This window comes from Cherax quadricarinatus, chromosome 68 (assembly GCF_038502225.1).
Source record: "Cherax quadricarinatus isolate ZL_2023a chromosome 68, ASM3850222v1, whole genome shotgun sequence".
NCBI classification, from domain to species: domain Eukaryota; kingdom Metazoa; phylum Arthropoda; class Malacostraca; order Decapoda; family Parastacidae; genus Cherax; species Cherax quadricarinatus.
The window spans coordinates 4,626,457-4,652,879 of NC_091359.1; the positions used below are offsets into that span (position 1 = coordinate 4,626,457).

Here is a 26,423-nt window from a genome sequence, read left to right on the forward strand (position 1 = left end):
GCTGCTATGTATGATAATTTATGTAACTGTTTATATGTGTACCTGTACCTGAATAAACTTATGTGCTTAATTACATACGTACTTACTTGTTAGTGCTCAAACACCAAGGAATAATTAAATGAAGAAAACAAATCTGTGAATCAGTGTTGCAGAGACTTGCAGTGTTATTGCGATACAGTGATACTGTAGTAATGTAGCAGTGTATTGATACTGTAGTAATACAACAGTGTATTGATACTGTAGTAATGTAGCAGTGTATTGATACTGTAGTAATGTAGCAGTGTATTGATACTGTAGTAATGTAGCAGTGTATTGATACTGTAGTAATGTAGCAGTGTATTGATACTGTAGTAATGTAGCAGTGTATTGATACTGTAGTAATGTAGCAGTGTATTGATACTGTAGTAATGCAGCAGTGTATTGATACTGTAGTAATGTAGCAGTGTATTGATACTGTAGTAATGTAGCAGTGTATTGATACAGAAGTAATGCAGCAGTGTATTGATACTGTAGTGATACAGCAGTGTATTGATACTGTAGTAATGTAGCAGTGTATTGATACTGTAGTAATGTAGCAGTGTATTGATACTGTAGTAATGCAGCAGTGTATTGATACTGTAGTAATACAACAGTGTATTGATACTGTAGTAATACAACAGTGCATTGATACTGTAGTAATACAACAGTGTATTGATACTGTAGTAATACAACAGTGCATTGATACTGAAGTAATACAACAGTGTATTGATTACTGTAGTAATACAACAGTGCATTGATACTGTAGTAATACAACAGTGTATTGATACTGTAGTAATACAACAGTGCATTGATACTGTAGTAATACAACAGTGCATTGATACTGTAGTAATACAACAGTGTATTGATACTGTAGTAATACAACAGTGCATTGATACTGTAGTAATACAACAGTGTATTGATACTGTAGTAATGTAGCAGTGTATTGACACTGTAGTAATGTAGCAGTGTATTGATACTGTAGTAATACAACAGTGTATTGATACTGTAGTAATTTAGCAGTGTATTGATACTGTAGTAATACAACAGTGTATTGATACTGAAGTAATAAACAGTGTATTGATACTGTAGTAATGTAGCAGTGTATTGATACTGTATTAATACAACAGTGTATTGATACTGTAGTAATACAACAGTGTATTGATACTGTAGTAATACAACAGTGTATTGATACTGTAGTAATACAACAGTGTATTGATACTGTAGTAATGTAGCAGTGTATTGATACTGTAGTAATACAACAGTGTATTGATACTGTAGTAATACAACAGTGTATTGATACTGTAGTAATACAACAGTGTATTGATACTGTAGTAATGAAGCAGTGTATTGATACTGTAGTAATACAACAGTGTATTGATACTGTAGTAATGTAGCAGTGTATTGATACTGTAGTAATACAACAGTGTATTGATACTGTAGTAACGTAGCAGTGTACTGATACTGTAGTAATACAACAGTGTATTGATGCTGTAGTAATGTAGCAGTGTATTGATACTGTAGTAATACAACAGTGTATTGATACTTTAGTAATACAACAGTGTATTGATACTGTAGTAATGTAGCCGTGTATTGATACTGAAGAAATACAACAGTGTATTGATACTGTAGTAATGAAGCAGTGTATTGATACTGTAGTAATACAACAGTGTATTGATACTGTAGTAATGTAGCAGTGTATTGATACTGTAGTAATACAACAGTGTATTGATACTGTAGTAATGTAGCAGTGTATTGATACTGTAGTAATACAACAGTGTATTGATACTGTAGTAATACAACAGTGTATTGATACTTTAGTAATACAACAGTGTATTGATACTGTAGTAATACAACAGTGTATTGATACTGTAGTAATACAACAGTGTATTGATACTGTAGTAATACAACAGTGTATTGATACTTTAGTAATACAACAGTGTATTGATACTGTAGTAATACAACAGTGTATTGATACTGTAGTAATGTAGCAGTGTATTGATACTGTAGTAATACAACAGTGTATTGATACTGTAGTAATGTAGCAGTGTATTGATACTGTAGTAATACAACAGTGTATTGATACTGTAGTAATGTAGCAGTGTATTGATACTGTAGTAATACAACAGTGTATTGATACTGTAGTAATACAACAGTGTATTGATACTTTAGTATTACAACAGTGTATTGATACTGTAGTAATGTAGCCGTGAATTGATACTGTAGTAATACAACAGTGTATTGATACTGTAGTAATACAACAGTGTATTGATACTGTAGTAATGTAGCAGTGTATTGATACTGTAGTAATACAACAGTGTATTGATACTGTAGTAATACAACAGTGTATTGATACTGTAGTAATACAACAGTGTATTGATATTGTAGTAATGTAGCAGTGTATTGATACTGTAGTAATACAACAGTGTATTGATACTTTAGTAATACAACAGTGTATTGATACTGTAGTAATGTAGCAGTGTATTGATACTGTAGTAATATAACAGTGTATTGATACTGTAGTAATACAACAGTGTACTGATACTGTAGTAATACAACAGTGTATTGATACTTTAGTAATACAACAGTGTATTGATACTATAGTAATGTAGCAGTGTATTGATACTGTAGTAATACAACAGTGTATTGATACTGTAGTAATACAACAGTGTATTGATACTGTAGTAATACAACAGTGTATTGATACTGTAGTAATGTAGCAGTGTATTGATACTGTAGTAATACAACAGTGTATTGATACTGTAGTAATACAACAGTGTATTGATACTGTAGTAATACAACAGTGTATTGATACTGTAGTAATACAACAGTGTATTGATACTGTAGTAATGCAACAGGGTATTGATACTGTAGTAATACAACAGTGTATTGATACTATAGTAATGTAGCAGTGTATTGATACTGTAGTAATACAACAGTGTATTGATACTTTAGTAATGTAGCAGTGTATTGATACTGTAGTAATACAACAGTGTATTGATACTGTAGTAATGTAGCAGTATATTGATACTGTAGTAATACAACAGTGTATTGATACTTTAGTAATACAACAGTGTATTGATACTGTAGTAATACAACAGTGTATTGATACTGTAGTAATACAACAGTGTATTGATACTGTAGCAATAAACAGTGTATTGATACTGTAGTAATACAACAGTGTATTGATACTGTAGTAATACAACAGTGTATTGATACTGTAGTAATACAACAGTGTATTGATACTTTAGTAATACAACAGTGTATTGATACTGTAGTAATACAACAGCGTATTGATACTTTAGTAATACAACAGTGTATTGATACTGTAGTAATACAACAGTGTATTGATACTTTAGTAATACAACAGTGTATTGATACTGTAGTAATACAACAGTGTATTGATACTGTAGTAATACAACAGTGTATTGATACTGTAGTAATACAACAGTGTATTGATTCTGCAGCAATAAACAGTGTATTGATACTGTAGTAATACAACAGAGTATTGATACTGTAGTAATACAACAGTGTATTGATACTGTAGTAATACAACAGTGTATTGATACTGTAGTAATACAACAGTGTATTGATACAGTAGTAATACAACAGTGTATTGATACTGTAGTAATGCAGCAGTGTATTGATACTGTAGTAATGTAGCCGTGTACTGATACTGTAGTAATACAACAGTGTATTGACACTGTAGTAATGTAGCAGTGTATTGATACTGTAGTAATACAACAGTGTATTGATACAGTAGTAATACAACAGTGTATTGATACTGTAGTAATACAACAGTGTACTGATACTGTAGTAATGTAGAGGTGTATTGATACTGTAGTAATACAAAAGTGTATTGATACAGTAGTAATACAACAGTGTATTGACACTGTAGTAATGTAGCAGTGTATTGATACTGTAGTAATACAACAGTGTATTGATAATGTAGTAATTCAGCAGTGTATTGATACTGTAGTAATGTAGCCGTATATTGATACTGTAGTAATACAACAGTGTATTGATACTGTAGTAATACAACAGTGTATTGATACTGTAGTAATACAACAGTGTATTGATACTGTAGTAATACAACAGTGTATTGATGCCGTAGTAATGTAGCAGTGTATTGATACTGTAGTAATACAACAGTGTATTGATACTGTAGTAATACAACAGTGTATTGATGCCGTAGTAATGTAGCAGTGTATTGATACTGTAGTAATACAACAGTGTATTGATACTGTAGTAATACAACAGTGTATTGATACTGTAGTAATACAACAGTGTATTGATACTGTTAATACTGTAGTAATGTAATACAACAGTGTATTGATGCCGTAGTAATGTAGCAGTGTATTGATACTGTAGTAATACAACAGTGTATTGATACTGTAGTAATGTAGCCGTGTACTGATACTGTAGTAATACAACAGTGCATTGACACTGTAGTAATGTAGCAGTGTACTGATACTGTAGTAATACAACAGTGTATTGATACAGTAGTAATACAACAGTGTATTGACACTGTAGTAATGTAGCAGTGTATTGATACTGTAGTAATACAACAGTGTATTGATAATGTAGTAATGCAGCAGTGTATTGATACTGTAGTAATGTAGCCGTATATTGATACTGTAGTAATACAACAGTGTATTGATACTGTAGTAATACAACAGTGTATTGATACTGTAGTAATACAACAGTGTATTGATACTGTAGTAATACAACAGTGTATTGATGCCGTAGTAATGTAGCAGTGTATTGATACTGTAGTAATACAACAGTGTATTGATACTGTAGTAATACAACAGTGTATTGATGCCGTAGTAATGTAGCAGTGTATTGATACTGTAGTAATACAACAGTGTATTGATACTGTAGTAATACAACAGTGTATTGATACTGTAGTAATACAACAGTGTATTGATACTGTAGTAATACAACAGTGTATTGATACTGTAGTAATACAACAGTGTATTGATGCCGTAGTAATGTAGCAGTGTATTGATACTGTAGTAATACAACAGTGTATTGATACTGTAGTAATGTAGCCGTGTACTGATACTGTAGTAATACAACAGTGCATTGACACTGTAGTAATGTAGCAGTGTATTGATACTGTAGTAATACAACAGTGTATTGATACAGTAGTAGCAGTGTATTGATATTGATACAGTAGTAGTAATGTAATGCAGCAGTGTATTGATACTGTAGTAATACATGTAGCAGTGTGATACTGTGATACTGTAGTAATGTAGCAGTGTATTTATACTGTAGTAATGTAGCAGTGTATTGATACTGTAGTAATACAACAGTGTATTGATACTGTAGTAATACAACAGTGTATTGATACTGTAGTAATACAACAGTGTATTGATACTGTAGTAATACAACAGTGTATTGATACTGTAGTAATGTAGCAGTGTATTGATACTGTAGTAATACAACAGTGTATTGATACTGTAGTAATACAACAGTGTATTGATACTGTAGTAATACAACAGTGTATTGATACTGTAGTAATACAACAGTGTATTGATACTGTAGTAATACAACAGAATATTGATACTGTAGTAATATAACAGTGTATTGATACTGTAGTAATACAACAGTGTATTGATACTGTAGAAATACAACAGTGTAATGATACTGTAGTAATACAACAGTGTATTGATACTGTAGTAATACAACAGTGTATTGATACTGTAGTAATGTAGCAGTGTATTGATACTGTAGTAATACAACAGTGTATTGATACTGTAGTAATACAACAGTGTATTGATACTGTAGTAATGTAGCAGTGTATTGATACTGTAGTAATACAACAGTGTATTGATACTGTAGTAATGTAGCAGTGTATTGATACTGTAGTAATGTAGCAGTGTATTGATACTGTAGTAATACAACAGTGTATTGATACTGTAGTAATGTAGCAGTGTATTGATACTGTAGTAATACAACAGTGTATTGATACTGTAGTAATGTAGCAGTGTATTGATACTGTAGTAATGTAGCAGTGTATTGATACTGTAGTAATGTAGCAGTGTATTGATACTGTAGTAATACAACAGTGTATTGATACTGTAGTAATACAACAGTGTATTGATACTGTAGTAATGTAGCAGTGTATTGATACTGTAGTAATACAACAGTGTATTGATACTGTAGTAATACAACAGTGTATTGATACTGTAGTAATGTAGCAGTGTATTGATACTGTAGTAATACAACGGTGTATTGATACTGTAGTAATACAACAGTGTATTGATACTGTAGTAATACATAACAGTGTATTGATACTGTAGTAATACAACAGTGTATTGATACTGTAGAAATACAACAGTGTAATGATACTGTAGTAATACAACAGTGTATTGATACTGTAGTAATACAACAGTGTATTGATACTGTAGTAATACAACAGTGTATTGATACTGTAGTAATACAACAGTGTATTGATACTGTAGTAATACAACAGTGTATTGATACTGTAGTAACTGTAGTAATACAACAGTGTATTGATACAGTGTATTGATACTGTAGTAATACAACAGTGTATTGATACTGTAGTAATACAACAGTGTATTGATACTGTAGTAATACAACAGTGTATTGATACTGTAGTAATACAACAGTGTATTGATACTGTAGTAATACAACAGTGTATTGATACTGTAGTAATACAACAGTGTATTGATACTGTAGTAATACAACAGTGTATTGATACTGTAGTAATACAACAGTGTATTGATACTGTAGTAATACAACAGTGTATTGATACTGTAGTAATTTATCAGTATATTGATACTGTAGTAATACAACAGTGTATTGATACTGTAGTAATACAACAGTGTATTGATACTGTAGTAATACAACAGTGTATTGATACTGTAGTAATACAACAGTGTATTGATACTGTAGTAATACAACAGTGTATTGATACAGTGTATTGATACTGTAGTAGTGTATACATGTACAGTGTATTGATACTGTAGTAATACAACAGTGTATTGATACTGTAGTAATGTACAGTGTATTGATACTGTAGTAATGTAGCAGTGTATTGATACTGTAGTAATACAGTGTATTGATACTGTAGTAAACAGTGTATTGATACTGTAGTAATGTACAACAGTGTATTGATACTGTAGTAATACAACAGTATATTGATACTGTAGTGATGTAGCAGTGTATTGATACTGTAGTAATACAACAGTGTATTGATACTGTAGTAGTAATGTAGTAATACAACAGTGTATTGATACTGTAGTAATGCAGCAGTGTATTGATACTGTAGTAATGTAGTAGTGTATTGATACTGTAGTAATACAACAGTGTATTGATACTGTAGTAATACAACAGTATATTGATACTGTAGTGATGTAGCAGTGTATTGATACTGTAGTAAATGTATTGATACAGTATATTGATACTGTAGTAATGTAGCAGTGTATTGATACTGTAGTAATACAACAGTGTATTGATACTGTAGTAATACAACAGTGTATTGATACTGTAGTAATGTAGTAATACAACAGTGTATTGATACTGTAGTAATACAACAGTGTATTGATACTGTAGTAATGTAGCAGTGTATTGATACTGTAGTAATACAGCAGTGTATTGATACTGTAGTAATACAACAGTGTATTGATACTGTAGTAATACAACAGTGTATTGATACTGTAGTAATGTACAGTGTATTGATACTGTAGTAATACAACAGTGTATTGATACTGTAGTAATACAACAGTGTATTGATACTGTAGTAATACAACAGTGTATTGATACTGTAGTAATACAACAGTGTATTGATACTGTAGTAATACAACAGTGTATTGATACTGTAGTAATACAACAGTGTATTGATACTGTAGTAATGTAGCAGTGTATTGATACTGTAGTAATACAACAGTGTATTGATACTGTAGTAATACAACAGTGTATTGATACTGTAGTAATACAACAGAATATTGATACTGTAGTAATATAACAGTGTATTGATACTGTAGTAATACAACAGTGTATTGATACTGTAGTAATACAACAGTGTATTGATACTGTAGTAATGTAGCAGTGTATTGATACTGTAGTAATACAACAGTGTATTGATACTGTAGTAATACAACAGTGTATTGATACTGTAGTAATGTAGCAGTGTATTGATACTGTAGTAATACAACAGTGTATTGATACTGTAGTAATACAACAGTGTATTGATACTGTAGTAATACAACAGTGTATTGATACTGTAGTAATGTAGCAGTGTATTGATACTGTAGTAATGTAGCAGTGTATTGATACTGTAGTAATGTAGCAGTGTATTGATACTGTAGTAATACAACAGTGTATTGATACTGTAGTAATGTAGCAGTGTATTGATACTGTAGCAGTGTATTGATACTGTAGTAATACAACAGTGTATTGATACTGTAGTAATACAACAGTGTATTGATACTGTAGTAATGTAGCAGTGTATTGATACTGTAGTAATGTAGCAGTGTATTGATACTGTAGTAATACAACAGTGTATTGATACTGTAGTAATACAACAGTGTATTGATACTGTAGTAATGTAGCAGTGTATTGATACTGTAGTAATACAACAGTGTATTGATACTGTAGTAATACAACAGTGTATTGATACTGTAGTAATGTAGCAGTGTATTGATACTGTAGTAATACAACAGTGTATTGATACTGTAGTAATGTAGCAGTGTATTGATACTGTAGTAATACAACAGTGTATTGATACTGTAGTAATGTAGCAGTGTATTGATACTGTAGTAATACAACAGTGTATTGATACTGTAGTAATACAACAGTGTATTGATACTGTAGTAATACAACAGTGTATTGATACTGTAGTAATGTAGCAGTGTATTGATACTGTAGTAATACAACAGTGTATTGATACTGTAGTAATACAACAGTGTATTGATACTGTAGTAATACAACAGTGTATTGATACTGTAGTAATGTAGCAGTGTATTGATACTGTAGTAATACAACAGTGTATTGATACTGTAGTAATGTAGCAGTGTATTGATACTGTAGTAATACAACAGTGTATTGATACTGTAGTAATGTAGCAGTGTATTGATACTGTAGTAATACAACAGTGTATTGATACTGTAGTAATGTAGCAGTGTATTGATACTGTAGTAATACAACAGTGTATTGATACTGTAGTAATGTAGCAGTGTATTGATACTGTAGTAATACAACAGTGTATTGATACTGTAGTAATACAACAGTGTATTGATACTGTAGTAATACAACAGTGTATTGATACTGTAGTAATACAACAGTGTATTGATACTGTAGTAATACAACAGTGTATTGATACTGTAGTAATACAACAGTGTATTGATACTGTAGTAATACAACAGTGTATTGATACTGTAGTAATACAACAGTGTATTGATACTGTAGTAATACAACAGTGTATTGATGCTGTAGTAATACAACATTGATACTGTAGTAATACAACAGTGTATTGATACTGTAGTAATACAACAGTGTATTGATACTGTAGTAACACAACAGTGTATTGATACTGTAGTAATACAACAGTGTATTGATACTGTAGTAATACAACAGTGTATTGATACAGTACAACAGTGTATTGATACTGTAGTAATACAACAGTGTATTGATACTGTAGTAATACAACAGTGTATACAACAGTGATACTGTAGTAATACAACAGTGTATACAACAGTGATACTGTAGTAATACAACAGTGTATTGATACTGTAGTAATACAACAGTGTATTGATACTGTAGTAATACAACAGTGTATTGATACTGTAGTAATACAACAGTGTATTGATACTGTAGTAATACAACAGTGTATTGATACTGTAGTAATACAACAGTGTATTGATACTGTAGTAATACAACAGTGTATTGATACTGTAGTAATACAACAGTGTATTGATACTGTAGTAATACAACAGTGTATTGATACTGTAGTAATACAACAGTGTATTGATACTGTAGTAATACAACAGTGTATTGATACTGTAGTAATACAACAGTGTATTGATACTGTAGTAATACAACAGTGTATTCATACTGTAGTAATACAACAGTGTATTCATACTGTAGTAATACAACAGTGTATTGATACTGTAGTAATACAACAGTGTATTCATACTGTAGTAATACAACAGTGTATTGATACTGTAGTAATACAACAGTGTATTGATACTGTAGTAATACAACAGTGTATTGATAGTGTAATACAACAGTGTAATACTGTAGTAAACAGTGTATTGATACTGTAGTAATACAACAGTGTATTCATACTGTAGTAATACAACAGTAGTATTGATACTGTAGTAATACAACAGTGTATTGATACTGTAGTAATACAACAGTGTATTCATACTGTACAGTGTAATTCATACTGTAGTAATACAACAGTGTATTGATACTGTAGTAATACAACAGTGTATTGATACTGTAGTAATACAACAGTGTATTCATACTGTAGTAATACAACAGTGTATTGATACTGTAGTAATACAACAGTGTATTGATACTGTAGTAATACAACAGTGTATTGATACTGTAGTAATACAACAGTGTATTGATACTGTAGTAATACAACAGTGTATTGATACTGTAGTAATACAACAGTGTATTGATACTGTAGTAATACAACAGTGTATTGATACTGTAGTAATACAACAGTGTATTGATACTGTTGTAATACAACAGTGTATTGATACTGTAGTAATACAACAGTGTATTGATACTGTAGTAATACAACAGTGTATTGATACTGTAGTAATACAACAGTGTATTGATACTGTTGTAATACAACAGTGTATTGATACTGTTGTAATACAACAGTGTATTGATACTGTAGTAATACAACAGTGTATTGATACTGTAGTAATACAACAGTGTATTGATACTGTAGTAATACAACAGTGTATTGATACTGTAGTAATACAACAGAGTATTTATATTTCTGACACAAATTTCATGACGATATCAGTATTATTATTAATGTTAACTTCTGGTATGAACACTCATATTAGGTTACAATACCATTACAACACAACACTATATACAACACTATATACAACACTATATACAACACTACATACAACACCATATACAACACTATATACAGCACCATATACAACACTATATACAACACTATATACAACACTATATACAACACTATATACAACACCATATACAACACTATATACAACACTATATACAACACTATATACAACACTATATACAACACTATATACAACACTATATACAACACTATATACAACACTATATACAACACTATATACAACACTATATACAACACTATATACAACACTATATACAACACTATATACAACACTATATACAACACTATATACAACACTATATACAACACTATATACAACACTATATACAACACTATATACAACACTATATACAACACTATATACAACACTATATACAACACCATATACAACACTATATACAACACTATATACAACACTATATACAACACTATATACAACACTATATACAACACTATATACAACACTATATACAACACTATATACAACACTATATACAACACTATATACAACACTATATACAACACTATATACAACACTATATACAACACTACAACACTATATACAACACTATATACAACACTATATACAACACTATATACAACACTATATACAACATATACAACACTATATACAACACTATATACAACACTATATATATACAACACTACAACACTATATACAACACTATATACAACACTATAACTATACAACACTATATACAACACTATATACAACACACTATATACAACACTATATACAACACTATATACAACACTATATACAACACTATATACAACACAACAACACTATAGACAACACTATATACAACACTACATACAACACCATATACAACACTATATACAACACTATATACAACACTATATACAACACTATATACAACACTATATACAACACTATATACAACACTATATACAACACTATATACAACACTATATACAACACTATGTACAACACTATATACAACACTATATACAACACTATATACAACACCATATACAACACTATGTACAACACTATATACAACACTATATACAACACTATATACAACACTATATACAACACTATATACAACACTATATACAACACTATATACAACACTATATACAACACTATATACAACACTATATACAACACTATATACAACACTATATACAACACTATATACAACACTATATACAACACTATATACAACACTATATACAACACTATATACAACACTATATACAACACTATATACAACACTATATACAACACTATATACAACACTATATACAACAATATATACAACACAATATACAACACTATATACAACACTATATACAACACAATATAAAACACTATATACAACACTATACACAACACTATATCAACAACACTATATACTATATACAACACCATATATATACAACACTATATACAACACTATATACAACACTTTATACAACACTATATACAACACTATATACAACACACTATATACACACTATATACAACACAACACACTATATACAACACTATATACAACACTATATACAACACTATATACAACACTATATACAACACTATATACAACACAACAACACTATATACAACACTATATACAACACTATATATACTATATACAACACTATATACAACACTATATACAACACTATATACAACACTATATACAACACTATATACAACACTATATACAACACTATATACAACACTATATACAAACACTATATACACAACACTATATACAACACTATGTACAACACTATATACAACACTATATACAACTCTATATACAACACCATATACAACACTATATACAACACTATATACAACACTATATACAACACCATATACAACACTATATACAACACTATATACAACACTATATACAACACTATATACAACACTATATACAACACTATATACAACACCATATACAACACTATATACAACACCATATACAACACTATATACAACACTATATACAACACTATATACAACACTATATACAACACTATATACAACACCATATACAACACTATATACAACACTATATACAACACTATATACAACACTATATACAACACCATATACAACACCATATACAACACACACCAAGATGTGTATTTCCTTGGAATATATCAAGTAACAAACTGCGTATACATATATATATATATATATATATATATATATATATATATATATATATATATATAAACGTATTTTGGTGTTGTTAGTCTTAGTGACCCACCAGCTGTGTACAGTCTTAGTGACCCACCAACTGTGTACAGTCTTAGTGACCCACCAACTGTGTACAGTCTTAGTGACCCACCAACTGTGTACAGTCTTAGTGACCCACCAACTGTGTACAGTCTTAGTGACCCACCAACTGTGTACAGTCTTAGTGACCCACCACTGTGTACAGTCTTGTGACCCACCACAGTCTTAGTGACCCACCAGCTGTGTACAGTCTTAGTGACCCACCAACTGTGTACAGTCTTAGTGACCCACCAACTGTGTACAGTCTTAGTGACCCACCAGCTGTGTACAGTCTTAGTGACCCACCAGCTGTGTACAGTCTTAGTGACCCACCAGCTGTGTACAGTCTTAGTGACCCACCAACTGTGTACAGTCTTAGTGACCCACCAGCTGTGTACAGTCTTAGTGACCCACCAACTGTGTACAGTCTTAGTGACCCACCAGCTGTGTACAGTCTTAGTGACCCACCAACTGTGTACAGTCTTAGTGACCCACCAACTGTGTACAGTCTTAGTGACCCACCAGCTGTGTACAGTCTTAGTGACTGTGTACAGTCTTAGTGACCCACCAACTGTGTACAGTCTTAGTGACCCACCAGCTGTGTACAGTCTTAGTGACCCACCAACTGTGTACAGTCTTAGTGACCCACCAACTGTGTACAGTCTTAGTGACCCACCAACTGTGTACAGTCTTAGTGACCCACCAGCTGTGTACAGTCTTAGTGACCCACCAGCTGTGTACAGTCTTAGTGACCCACCAGCTGTGTACAGTCTTAGTGACCCACCAACTGTGTACAGTCTTAGTGACCCACCAACTGTGTACAGTCTTAGTGACCCACCAACTGTGTACAGTCTTAGTGACCCACCAGCTGTGTACAGTCTTAGTGACCCACCAACTGTGTACAGTCTTAGTGACCCACCATCTGTGTACAGTCTTAGTGACCCACCAACTGTGTACAGTCTTAGTGACCCACCAGCTGTGTACAGTCTTAGTGACCCACCAGTGACCCACAAGCTGTGTACAGTCTTAGTGACCCACCAGCTGTGTACAGTCTTAGTGACCCACCAACTGTGTACAGTCTTAGTGACCCACCAGCTGTGTACAGTCTTAGTGACCCACCAACTGTGTACAGTCTTAGTGACCCACCAGCTGTGTACAGTCTTAGTTACTGTACAGTCTTAGTGACCCCCACCTTAGTGACCCACCAGCTGTGTACAGTCTTAGTGACCCACCAACTGTGTACAGTCTTAGTGACCCACCAGCTGTGTACAGTCTTAGTGACCCACCAACTGTGTACAGTCTTAGTGACCCACCAGCTGTGTACAGTCTTAGTGACCCACCAGCTGTGTACAGTCTTAGTGACCCACCATCTGTGTACAGTCTTAGTGACCCACCACCAGCTGTGTACAGTCTTAGTGACCCACCAACTGTGTACAGTCTTAGTGACCCACCAGCTGTGTACAGTCTTAGTGACCCACCAGCTGTGTACAGTCTTAGTGACCCACCAGCTGTGTACAGTCTTAGTGACCCACCAGCTGTGTACAGTCTTAGTGACCCACCAGCTGTGTACAGTCTTAGTGACCCACCAGCTGTGTACAGTCTTAGTGACCCACCAGCTGTGTACAGTCTTAGTGACCCACCAACTGTGTACAGTCTTAGTGACCCACCAACTGTGTACAGTCTTAGTGACCCACCAGCTGTGTACAGTCTTAGTGACCCACCAACTGTGTACAGTCTTAGTGACCCACCAGCTGTGTACAGTCTTAGTGACCCACCAGCTGTGTACAGTCTTAGTGACCCACCAGCTGTGTACAGTCTTAGTGACCCACCAACTGTGTACAGTCTTAGTGACCCACCAACTGTGTGTCTGTACTGTGTACAGTCTTAGTGACCCACCATCTGTGTACAGTCTTAGTGACCCACCAGCTGTGTACAGTCTTAGTGACCCACCAACTGTGTACAGTCTTAGTGACCCACCAACTGTGTACAGTCTTAGTGACCCACCATGACCCACAAGCTGTGTACAGTCTTAGTGACCCACCAGCTGTGTACAGTCTTAGTGACCCACCAACTGTGTACAGTCTTAGTGACCCACCAGCTGTGTACAGTCTTAGTGACCCACCAACTGTGTACAGTCTTAGTGACCCACCAGCTGTGTACAGTCTTAGTGACCCACCAACTGTGTACAGTCTCAGTGACCCACCAACTGTATACAGTCTTAGTCTGTGTACAGTCTTAGTGACCCACCAGCTGTGTACAGTCTTAGTGACCCACCAGCTGTGTACAGTCTTAGTGACCCACCAGCTGTGTACAGTCTTAGTGACCCACCAGCTCTGTACAGTCTTAGTGACCAGTCTTAGTGACCAAGCTGTGTACAGTCTTAGTGACCCACAGTCAACTGTGTACAGTCTTAGTGACCCACCAACTGTGTACAGTCTTAGTGACCCACCAACTGTGTACAGTCTTAGTGACCCACCAGCTGTGTACAGTCTTAGTGACCCACCAACTGTGTACAGTCTTAGTGACCCACCAGCTGTGTACAGTCTTAGTGACCCACCAACTGTGTACAGTCTTAGTGACCCACCAGCTGTGTACAGTCTTAGTGACCCACCAACTGTGTACAGTCTTAGTGACCCACCAGCTGTGTACAGTCTTAGTGACCCACCAAGCTGTGTACAGTCTTAGTGACCCACCAACTGTGTACAGTCTTAGTGACCCACCAGCTGTGTACAGTCTTAGTGACCCACCAACTGTGTACAGTCTTAGTGACCCACCAACTGTGTACAGTCTTAGTGACCCACCAACTGTGTACAGTCTTAGTGACCCACCAACTGTGTACAGTCTTAGTGACCCACCAACTGTGTACAGTCTTAGTGACCCACCAACTGTGTACAGTCTTAGTGACCCACCAGCTGTGTACAGTCTTAGTGACCCACCAGCTGTGTACAGTCTTAGTGACCCACCAACTGTGTACAGTCTTAGTGACCCACCAGCTGTGTACAGTCTTAGTGACCCACCAACTGTGTACAGTCTTAGTGACCCACCAGCTGTGTACAGTCTTAGTGACCCACCAACTGTGTACAGTCTTAGTGACCCACCAGCTGTGTACAGTCTTAGTGACCCACCAACTGTGTACAGTCTTAGTGACCCACCAGCTGTGTACAGTCTTAGTGACCCACCATCTGTGTACAGTCTTAGTGACCCACCACCTGTGTACAGTCTTAGTGACCCACCAACTGTGTACAGTCTTAGTGACCCACCATCTGTGTACAGTCTTAGTGACCCACCAACTGTGTACAGTCTTAGTGACCCACCAGCTGTGTACAGTCTTAGTGACCCACCAGCTGTGTACAGTCTTAGTGACCCACCAACTGTGTACAGTCTTAGTGACCCACCAGCTGTGTACAGTCTTAGTGACCCACCAAGCTGTGTGTCTTGTGACCCACCAGTCTTAGTGACCCACCAGCTGTGTACAGTCTTAGTGACCCACCTTAGTGACCCACCAGCTGTGTACAGTCTTAGTGACCCACCACTGTGTACAGTCTTAGTGACCCACCAGCTCTGTACAGTTTTAGTGTCCCACCAGCTGTGTACAGTCTTAGTGACCAGTCTTAGTGACCCACCAGCTGTGTACAGTCTTAGTGACCCACCAGCTGTGTACAGTCTTAGTGACCCACCAGCTGTGTACAGTCTTAGTGACCCACCAGCTGTGTACAGTCTTAGTGACCCACCAGCTGTGTACAGTCTTAGTGACCCACCAGCTGTGTACAGTCTTAGTGACCCACCAGCTGTGTACAGTCTTAGTGACCCACCAGCTGTGTACAGTCTTAGTGACCCACCAACTGTGTACAGTCTTAGTGACCCACCAGCTGTGTACAGTCTTAGTGACCCACCAGCTGTGTACAGTCTTAGTGACCCACCAACTGTGTACAGTCTTAGTGACCCACCAACTGTGTACAGTCTTAGTGACCCACCAACTGTGTACAGTCTTAGTGACCCACCAGCTGTGTACAGTCTTAGTGACCCACCAACTGTGTACAGTCTTAGTGACCCACCAAGCTGTGTACAGTCTTAGTGACCCACCAACTGTGTACAGTCTTAGTGACCCACCAGCTGTGTACAGTCTTAGTGACCCACCAGCTGTGTACAGTCTTAGTGACCCACCAACTGTGTACAGTCTTAGTGACCCACCAGCTGTGTACAGTCTTAGTGACCCACCAGCTGTGTACAGTCTTAGTGACCCACCAGCTGTGTACAGTCTTAGTGACCCACCAACTGTGTACAGTCTTAGTGACCCACCAGCTGTGTACAGTCTTAGTGACCCACCAACTGTGTACAGTCTTAGTGACCCACCAGCTGTGTACAGTCTTAGTGACCCACCAACTGTGTACAGTCTTAGTGACCCACCAGCTGTGTACAGTCTTAGTGACCCACCAGCTGTGTACAGTCTTAGTGACCCACCAGCTGTGTACAGTCTTAGTGACCCACCAACTGTGTACAGTCTTAGTGACCCACCAGCTGTGTACAGTCTTAGTGACCCACCAGCTGTGTACAGTCTTAGTGACCCACCAGCTGTGTACAGTCTTAGTGACCCACCAACTGTGTACAGTCTTAGTGACCCACCAAGCTGTGTACAGTCTTAGTGACCCACCAGCTGTGTACAGTCTTAGTGACCCACCAAGCTGTGTACAGTCTTAGTGACCCACCAGCTGTGTACAGTCTTAGTGACCCACCAGCTGTGTACAGTCTTAGTGACCCACCAGCTGTGTACAGTCTTAGTGACCCACCAACTGTGTACAGTCTTAGTGACCCACCAGCTGTGTACAGTCTTAGTGACCCACCAGCTGTGTACAGTCTTAGTGACCCACCCACAGTCTTAGTGACCCACCAACTGTGTACAGTCTTAGTGACCCACCAGCTGTGTACAGTCTTAGTGACCCACCAGCTGTGTACAGTCTTAGTGACCCACCAGCTGTGTACAGTCTTAGTGACCCACCAGCTGTGTACAGTCTTAGTGACCCACCAGCTGTGTACAGTCTTAGTGACCCACCAACTGTGTACAGTCTTAGTGACCCACCAGCTGTGTACAGTCTTAGTGACCCACCAACTGTGTACAGTCTTAGTGACCCACCAGCTGTGTACAGTCTTAGTGACCCACCAACTGTGTACAGTCTTAGTGACCCACCAGCTGTGTACAGTCTTAGTGACCCACCAGCTGTGTACAGTCTTAGTGACCCACCAGCCAGTCTTAGTGTCTTAGTGACCCACCAGCTGTGTACAGTCTTAGTGACCCACCAGCTGTGTACAGTCTTAGTGACCCACCAGCTGTGTACAGTCTTAGTGACCCACCAGCTGTGTACAGTCTTAGTGACCCACCAGCTCTGTACAGTTTTAGTGACCCACCAGCTGTGTACAGTCTTAGTGATCCAAAAGCTGTGTACAGTCTTAGTGACCCACAAGCTGTGTACAGTCTTAGTGACCCACCAGCTGTGTACAGTCTTAGTGACCCACCAACTGTGTACAGTCTTAGTGACCCACCAGCTGTGTACAGTCTTAGTGACCCACCAGCTGTGTACAGTCTTAGTGACCCACCAGCTGTGTACAGTCTTAGTGACCCACCAGCTGTGTACAGTCTTAGTGACCCACCAGCTGTGTACAGTCTTAGTGACCCACCAGCTGTGTACAGTCTTAGTGACCCACCAGCTGTGTACAGTCTTAGTGACCCACCAGCTGTGTACAGTCTTAGTGACCCACCAGCTGTGTACAGTCTTAGTGACCCACCAGCTGTGTACAGTCTTAGTGACCCACCAGCTGTGTACAGTCTTAGTGACCCACCAGCTGTGTACAGTCTTAGTGACCCACCAGCTGTGTACAGTCTTAGTGACCCACCAGCTGTGTACAGTCTTAGTGACCCACCAGCTGTGTACAGTCTTAGTGACCCACCAACTGTGTACAGTCTTAGTGACCCACCAACTGTGTACAGTCTTAGTGACCCACCAGCTGTGTACAGTCTTAGTGACCCACCAGCTGTGTACAGTCTTAGTGACCCACCAGCTGTGTACAGTCTTAGTGACCCACCAGCTGTGTACAGTCTTAGTGACCCACCAGCTGTCTTTGTACAGTCTTAGTGACCCACCAGCTGTGTACAGTCTTAGTACAGTCTTAGTGACCCACCAGCTGTGTACAGTCTTAGTGACCCACCCTGTGTACAGTCTTAGTGACCCTCCAACTGTGTACAGTCTTAGTGACCCACCAGCTGTGTACAGTCTTAGTGACCCACCAGCTGTGTACAGTGACCCACCAGCTGTGTACAGTCTTAGTGACCCACCAGCTGTGTGTCTTAGTGACCCACAGTCTTAGTGACTGTGTACCACCAGCTGTGTACAGTCTTAGTGACCCACCAGCTGCGTACAGTCTTAGTGACCCACCAGCTGTTTACAGTCTTAGTGGCCCACCAGCTGTGTACCAGCTGTGTACAGTCTTAGTGGCCAGTCTTAGTGACCCACCAGATGTGTACAGTCTTAGTGACCCACCAGCTGTGTACAGTCTTTGTGACCCACCAGCTGTGTACAGTCTTCATATCCAGCAAACGTATAAGTTTCTACGAAAATTGATCAGTCTTCTAATTCAAATTATTATGGAAAGTGATTATATCTTTTCCAGGCAGGTTGATAAGAATTCCAGTCTTCCAACAGGAAAAACATATAAACACATATATTATTTATATTGTGCCTTACCTTCCCATATTCCAGTCAATGAAGTCGTCTCATACGTTCCAGATCAGCCAACTTGACGTTCCAGCAATGTGGCAGCTGGTGTGGTTGTGGTTCTGGAGTCCAGCCATCCTCTTCGTTTTCATTCTTCCAGCGGCGCCATCCTTCCTGGATTCATTCAGTGATCCGGAACTAGCGGTTCTGGAAGGCCTGGCGGATGACCTCTTCTCTCCCTACCTGGATGCTGTGTATCCAGCTGTTCTCCGGAGGGTTAATTCTTCTCTCTCTCCTGGAAGCTGGAAGAGATCCGCCCACAGGGAATCTCTGGATGCGATTCTCTCCGTCCTCAACGAGAAGACTTTTGCAAAGAGGCAAGCCACTTGCCCTGTATGCACTCCTGGAGTCAATTGCCCTCCTGGATGTCCATCTGCTAACAACCTTCAGCCGCAGCTCCCTTGCCCCTATTGCCCTCAGCCCAGACCTTGTCCATACTGCTTTCCTGGAGGCCCCTGCCCTCCTGGATGCCCACAGACTCCTTGCCCTCCTTGCTACCCAGGAGGTATATGTCCTCCAGGATGTCCACGTACCCCGTGTCCCCCATGTTATCCTGGAAAGCCGTGTCCTATTGGATGTCCAGCTACCCCGTGTCCCCCGTGTTATCCTGGAATGACGTGTCCTGAAGGATGTCCAGCTGCCCCATGTCCCCCGTGTTATCCTGGGAAACAGTGTCCTGTAGGATGTCCAGCTACCCCGTGTCCCCCGTGTTATCCTGGACAGGCGTGCCCTGATGGATGTCCAGCTACCCCATGTCCCCCTTGTTATCCTGGAATGGTATGCCCAGAGGGATGTCTGCCGGCACCATGTCCATTGTGTTATCCTGGCACCAGATGTCCACCAGGATGTCCAACAAGACCTTGCCCACCTTGTTATCCTGGAACCGCATGTCCCATTGGGTGTCCATCTACACCATGTCCCACATGCTATCCAGGGTCTCCGTGTCCGCAAGGATGTCCTACAATACCGTGTCCTCTCTGTTATCCAGGCTCGCCATGTCCTCGAGGATGCCCTCTCACCCCGTGTCCTACCTGTTATCCAGGCTCGCCATGTCCTCCAGGATGTCCTATCACCCCGTGTCCTATTTGCCGTGTAAATGAGCCATGTCCAATCGGATGTCCGAGAACGTGTCCTGTCTGCTACCCAGGTGCTCCATGTCCTGAGGGATGTCCAACGACGCCTTGTCCTGCGTGTCCACCTGGTTCCCAGTGTCCACCCGAATGTCCACGAGAGACATGTCCTCCATGTTATCCTGGGACAAGATGTCCATTCGGATGTCCATTTACTCCATGTCCACCTTGTTATCCGGGAGACCGATGTCCGGAAGGATGTCCATCGACGCCGTGTCCTAAATGTTATCCAAGGCAATCATGTCCAAGAGGGTGTCCACAGACTCCGTGTCCACGATGTTACCCAGGGGAATTCTGTCCACCCCCATGTCCATCTGGGCAATGTCCACCTTGCTACCCGGGGGAAATATGTCCCCCTGGTTGCCGTCCAACCCCATGTCCAAATTGCTACCCGGGTGAGCCATGTCCACCAGCGTGTCAACCGACTCCATGTCCTGCCTGCTATCCGGGCGATCGCTGTCCAGCAGGATGTCCGCAAACCCCGTGTCCTAAATGCTATCCTGGGGATAAGTGCCCATCTCAGTGTCCGGAAACCCCATGTCCGAATTGTTACCCGGGGGAGATCTGTCCTGCTGCATGTCCAAGGACACCATGTCCCTCTTGCTACCCAGGGGAGATATGTCCATCCGGATGTCCAACGACGCCATGTCCAACCTGCTATCCCAGAGATCGGTGTCCACAGGGATGCCCTAAAACCCCATGTCCACACTGCTACCCCGGGGAGAAATGCCCAAGTGGATGTCCAGCTACCCCATGTCCAGACTGTTACCCAGGACAACCATGTCCAACTGGATGTCCAGTCAAACCATGTCCACTGTGTTACCCAGGAACAGCATGTCCTACAGGATGTCCAAGAACGCCATGTCCACACTGTTTCCCAGGGAGTCGCTGTCCTCCTGGATGTCCAGAAACGCCATGTCCAGAATGCTATCCGGGGTTTCGATGTCCAGTGGGATGTCCCCAGACCCCGTGTCCAATCTGTTACACCAGGCAGACATGTCCAGGCTCGTGTCCCGTGACGCCATGTCCAAAATGCTACCCAGGTGAACCCTGCCCGGACCCATGTCCACGAACCCCGTGTCCAACCTGCTACCCTGGGGAAAAGTGCCCTTCTACATGTCCAGTCACCCCGTGTCCAACCTGCTATCCTGGAGAGCAATGTCCACCGACGTGTTCACCCACCCCGTGTCCTCCCTGCTACCCGGGAAGCCCATGTCCCCCTGGTTGCCAAACCCCATGTCCGCCTTGCTACCCTGGAGACGCATGTCCTCCTGGATGTCCAATAACCCCATGTCCATCCTGTTATCCTGGCCACGCATGTCCTTCTGGATGTTCACCAACCCCATGTCCACCCTGTTATCCTGGCCACTCATGTCCTTCTGGATGTCCACCAACCCCGTGTCCACCCTGTTATCCTGGCTACACATGTCCTCCAGGATGTCCACCAACCCCATGTCCACCTTGTTATCCAGGCCAACCCTGTCCACCCGGTTGCAGTCACTCAACATGTCCAACATGTCCAAGGGGCCCCGTGGGAGACGAAGGAGCCAGGGGAAGGAGGGACCCTGGGACACCGGGCCCTCCTGGACGCCCTGGGATAGGAGCTCAGGGACCCCCAGGAGTTCCAGGGCCTCCTGGAACGTGCCATGAGAACTGGCCCATTCCACGGCCCCCTTGTCTAGACTGTTGTCCATCCAGGGAAGAGCTGTTAAGAGTGATCGAGGCTGCTCGGAACAGCACTGGATGCTGCAAGGTGAGAAATATTGACCCACAGGTCCACAGGTGAGAAATGTTGAGACACAAGTGAGCAGGAATACGAATTTTTCAATCAGTCAATATATATATATATATATATATATATATATATATATATATATATATATATATATATATATATATATATATATATATATATGTGTGTGTGTGTGTGTGCGTGTGTGTGTGCGTGTGTGTGCTTGTGTGTGTATGTATGTGTGTGAATGTGTGTATGTGTGTATACTCACCTATTTGTACTCACCTATTTGTGGTTGCAGGGGTCGAGTCCTAGCTCCTGGCCCCGCCTCTTCACCGGTTGCTACTAGGCCCTCTCTCTCCCCGATCCATGAGCTTTATCAAACCTCGTCTTAAAACTGTGTATGGTTCCTGCCTCCACTACGTCATTTTCTAGGCTATTCCACTGCCTTACAACTCTATGACTGAAGAAATACTTCCTACTATCTCTCTGACTCATTTGTGTCTTCAACTTCCAATTGTGTGTGTGTGTGTGTGTGTGTGTGTTTGTGTGTGTGTTTGTGTGTGTGTGTGTGTGTATTAATTCATACATACATACAATTTAATATATCACTGGGCGTGGCATCATTCCAGGCCCGCCCTCCACGTCCTCCCTGCAGATTCCAGCCAGCAGATCTGGAACGACGTCTGGAAGCACTGAGAGTTAAACTGGAATCCTTAAGCAGCGTGCAAGAAAGAGTGAAGCGGTATGGTGTTGACATCAAGAATCTTAATATTAAGTTCAGAGGTGAGTTATTTGTGTTGTTTGTAGGTGTTTTAAGTGTTTGTCCGTGTGTTTATGTGATTGTAGGTGTGTGTGTGTGTGTGTGTGAGTGTGTGTGTGTGTGTGTGTGTGTGTGTGTGTGTGTGTGTGTGTGTGTGTGTGTGTGTGTGTGTGTGTGTGTGTGTGTGTGTGTGTGTGTGTGTGTGTGTGTGTGTGTGTGTGTGTGTGTGTGTGTGTGTGTGTGTGTGTGTGTGTGTGTGTGTGTGTGTGTGTGTAGTGTTTGCATGTATTTATGTAGCAGTAACAGTAGTAGTAGTAACAATAGTGTTATTATTAGTAGTAGTAGTACTAATAGTAGGAGAAATAATAATAATAATAATAATAATAATAATAATAATAATAATAATAATTAATTGCAGAAAGAACAACAACTACAATAATGACCACCATTTCTTGTCTCCACTTCAGAAATAGACTTCAGTGGTCCACCAGGACCCAAGGGCCAGAAAGGGCCGCCAGGAGTAAAGGGACCCCTGGGGAGTAAAGGGGAAGAAGGAGAGTGTGGGAAAGTTTCCCAAACCTCCCCCGCTAGTGGGCCTGTTGGACCTCCGGGCATCAAGGGCTTAACTGGTTCTCCTGGACACCGAGGGGTAAGATAAGATAAGATAAGATAAGATTTTGTTCGGATTTTTAACCCCGGAGGGTTAGCCACCCAGGATAACCCAAGAAAGTCAGTGCGTCATCGAGGACTGTCTAACTTATTTCCATTGGGGTCCTTAATCTTGTCCCCCAGGATGCGACCCACACCAGTCGACTAACACCCAGGTACCTATTTGCTGCTAGGTGAACAGGACAATAGGTGTAAGGAAACGTGTCGGAATTTCCACCCGCCGGGAATCGAACCCGGGCCCTCCGTGTGTGAAGCGGGAGCTTTAGCCACCAGACCACCGGGCCATAATAATAATAATAATAACAACAACTTATTATTGTTTGGTTCAACATTGTTTATTATTTCTGGAATTACACTAGTATTACCCTGCGTAAAAAGTGAAAGGAGTTAAGTGTTGAAAATTCTACACATTTCTTTATTACTGTCGGTGAGTTGACCTAAACGACCTTTGAGTGAGCCTATCTTGTCCCTAATATTACTTCTGTATACCTGAAAGAATCCTTTTGGGTTAGTCTTCGAATCCTCTATTTTTTTTTTCTTATTCCCTTTTTTATTTCTTTTCTTAACTGTCCCTCTGGGCTTTTGAGTCGCCTGCACATCCCTCTATTTTAACCAATGGCATGTTTTAGTTTTGTTTATCTAATTATCTATCTGGTAGTTAGCATTAATCACTATTTTGGGTATTAAAGTATTTTTGATTGGTGGTTAACAAGTAACATGCAGCCTTAGTGATCCTTGATGACTCTTAATTAACCATTAAAACAATTAGTTCAAAACTGTAAATAGGTGATTTACAGTCACTGTCATTTACAATCACTGTTATCTGTCACTGCCACTGTCATTATTTCTTACTATCATCCCTAATTATCTTTCACTTGTCTCTCCCCGTCTCACAGTCGTGTGACTGCCAGGGAGACAGAGGAGAGACGGGGGCCCCTGGAGAGGACGTGCAAGGCCCCCCAGGGCCCAGGGGCCACAAGGGAATCAAGGGAAACAGGGGCCCTTCAGTGGAGGCCAACCCTAATGTCTCCACAGCGACAACAGTGAAAATCTCCACTTAATTCCCGCTGCCATAGTAGCAGTGATGGACCGTATCAGCAGTGAAAAATATACACCATGTCAGCAGTGAAAAAAAAATATCCTGGATATCTACACCGTGTCAACAGTGATGACAGTGAAAAAAAATCCATGGTATCTACACCGTGTCAACAGTGAGAGCAGTAAAAAAAATTCCCGGTTATCTACACCGTGTCAACAGTGAGAGAAGTGAAAAATTCTGCCAGTCTCTTAAGAATTTTTTGAAATTTATGGTTACTGAAAATAATTCCAAATTATTTCGCATTTTTTTTCAGAAATATTGTTGACAATTTTTTTGGGTATGACTGAGCCATTTATTCACTTGTTATTGGCTAAAAAAATAAATTTACTCTAATTACAGTGTACTATTCATTTATTTGCATGAGAATATGTATGTAAGATCTGTGTATGTTTGTAAGATTTGTGTATGTTTGAAAGATATGTGTATGTATGTAAGATCTGTGTATGTATGTAAGACCTGTGTATGTATGTATGTAAGCTCTATGTATGTATGCATGTAAGATCTGTGTATGTATGTATGTAAGATCTATGTATGTATGTAAGATCTGTGTATGTATTTAAGGTCTGTGTATGTACCATCTGAGTATGTATGTATGTAAGATCTTGCATACATACACAGATCTTGCATGCATAACATACTCAGATCTTACATACATACAGAAATGCGATAGTAATTATGGACAAGGTAGATTACAGGGGAAAAATAGCATTGTTACAAGACAGGGAAACAGACGTGCCCCTTAATGGCCTTGGAGTAGTCCACAGGTTTCAAACCCAATGTTGTTGTTGTTGGTTTATAGGGCCACTGACACCGTAAGCCGTATCGAGCCCTGCATTCCGGCGCCCGGAAAACACTCC

General features: G+C 39.3%; 1 protein-coding gene across 1 annotated transcript in view; it reads left to right on the forward strand.

The window, feature by feature from the left end:
* The window catches only part of LOC128697815 (collagen alpha-1(III) chain), a 25,957-nt gene extending 216 nt beyond the window's left edge, over window positions 1-25,741 (forward strand). Inside the window, exons 2-5 of the mRNA XM_053789738.2 lie at window positions 20,186-23,056; window positions 23,668-23,821; window positions 24,266-24,447; window positions 25,364-25,741. Of these exons, the coding sequence (XP_053645713.2) occupies window positions 20,210-23,056; window positions 23,668-23,821; window positions 24,266-24,447; window positions 25,364-25,528 (3,348 nt within the window). The 5' untranslated portion in view covers window positions 20,186-20,209 and the 3' untranslated portion in view covers window positions 25,529-25,741. The remainder of the gene's footprint in view (window positions 1-20,185; window positions 23,057-23,667; window positions 23,822-24,265; window positions 24,448-25,363) is intronic.
* The last annotated feature ends 682 nt before the right edge of the window (window positions 25,742-26,423 follow it).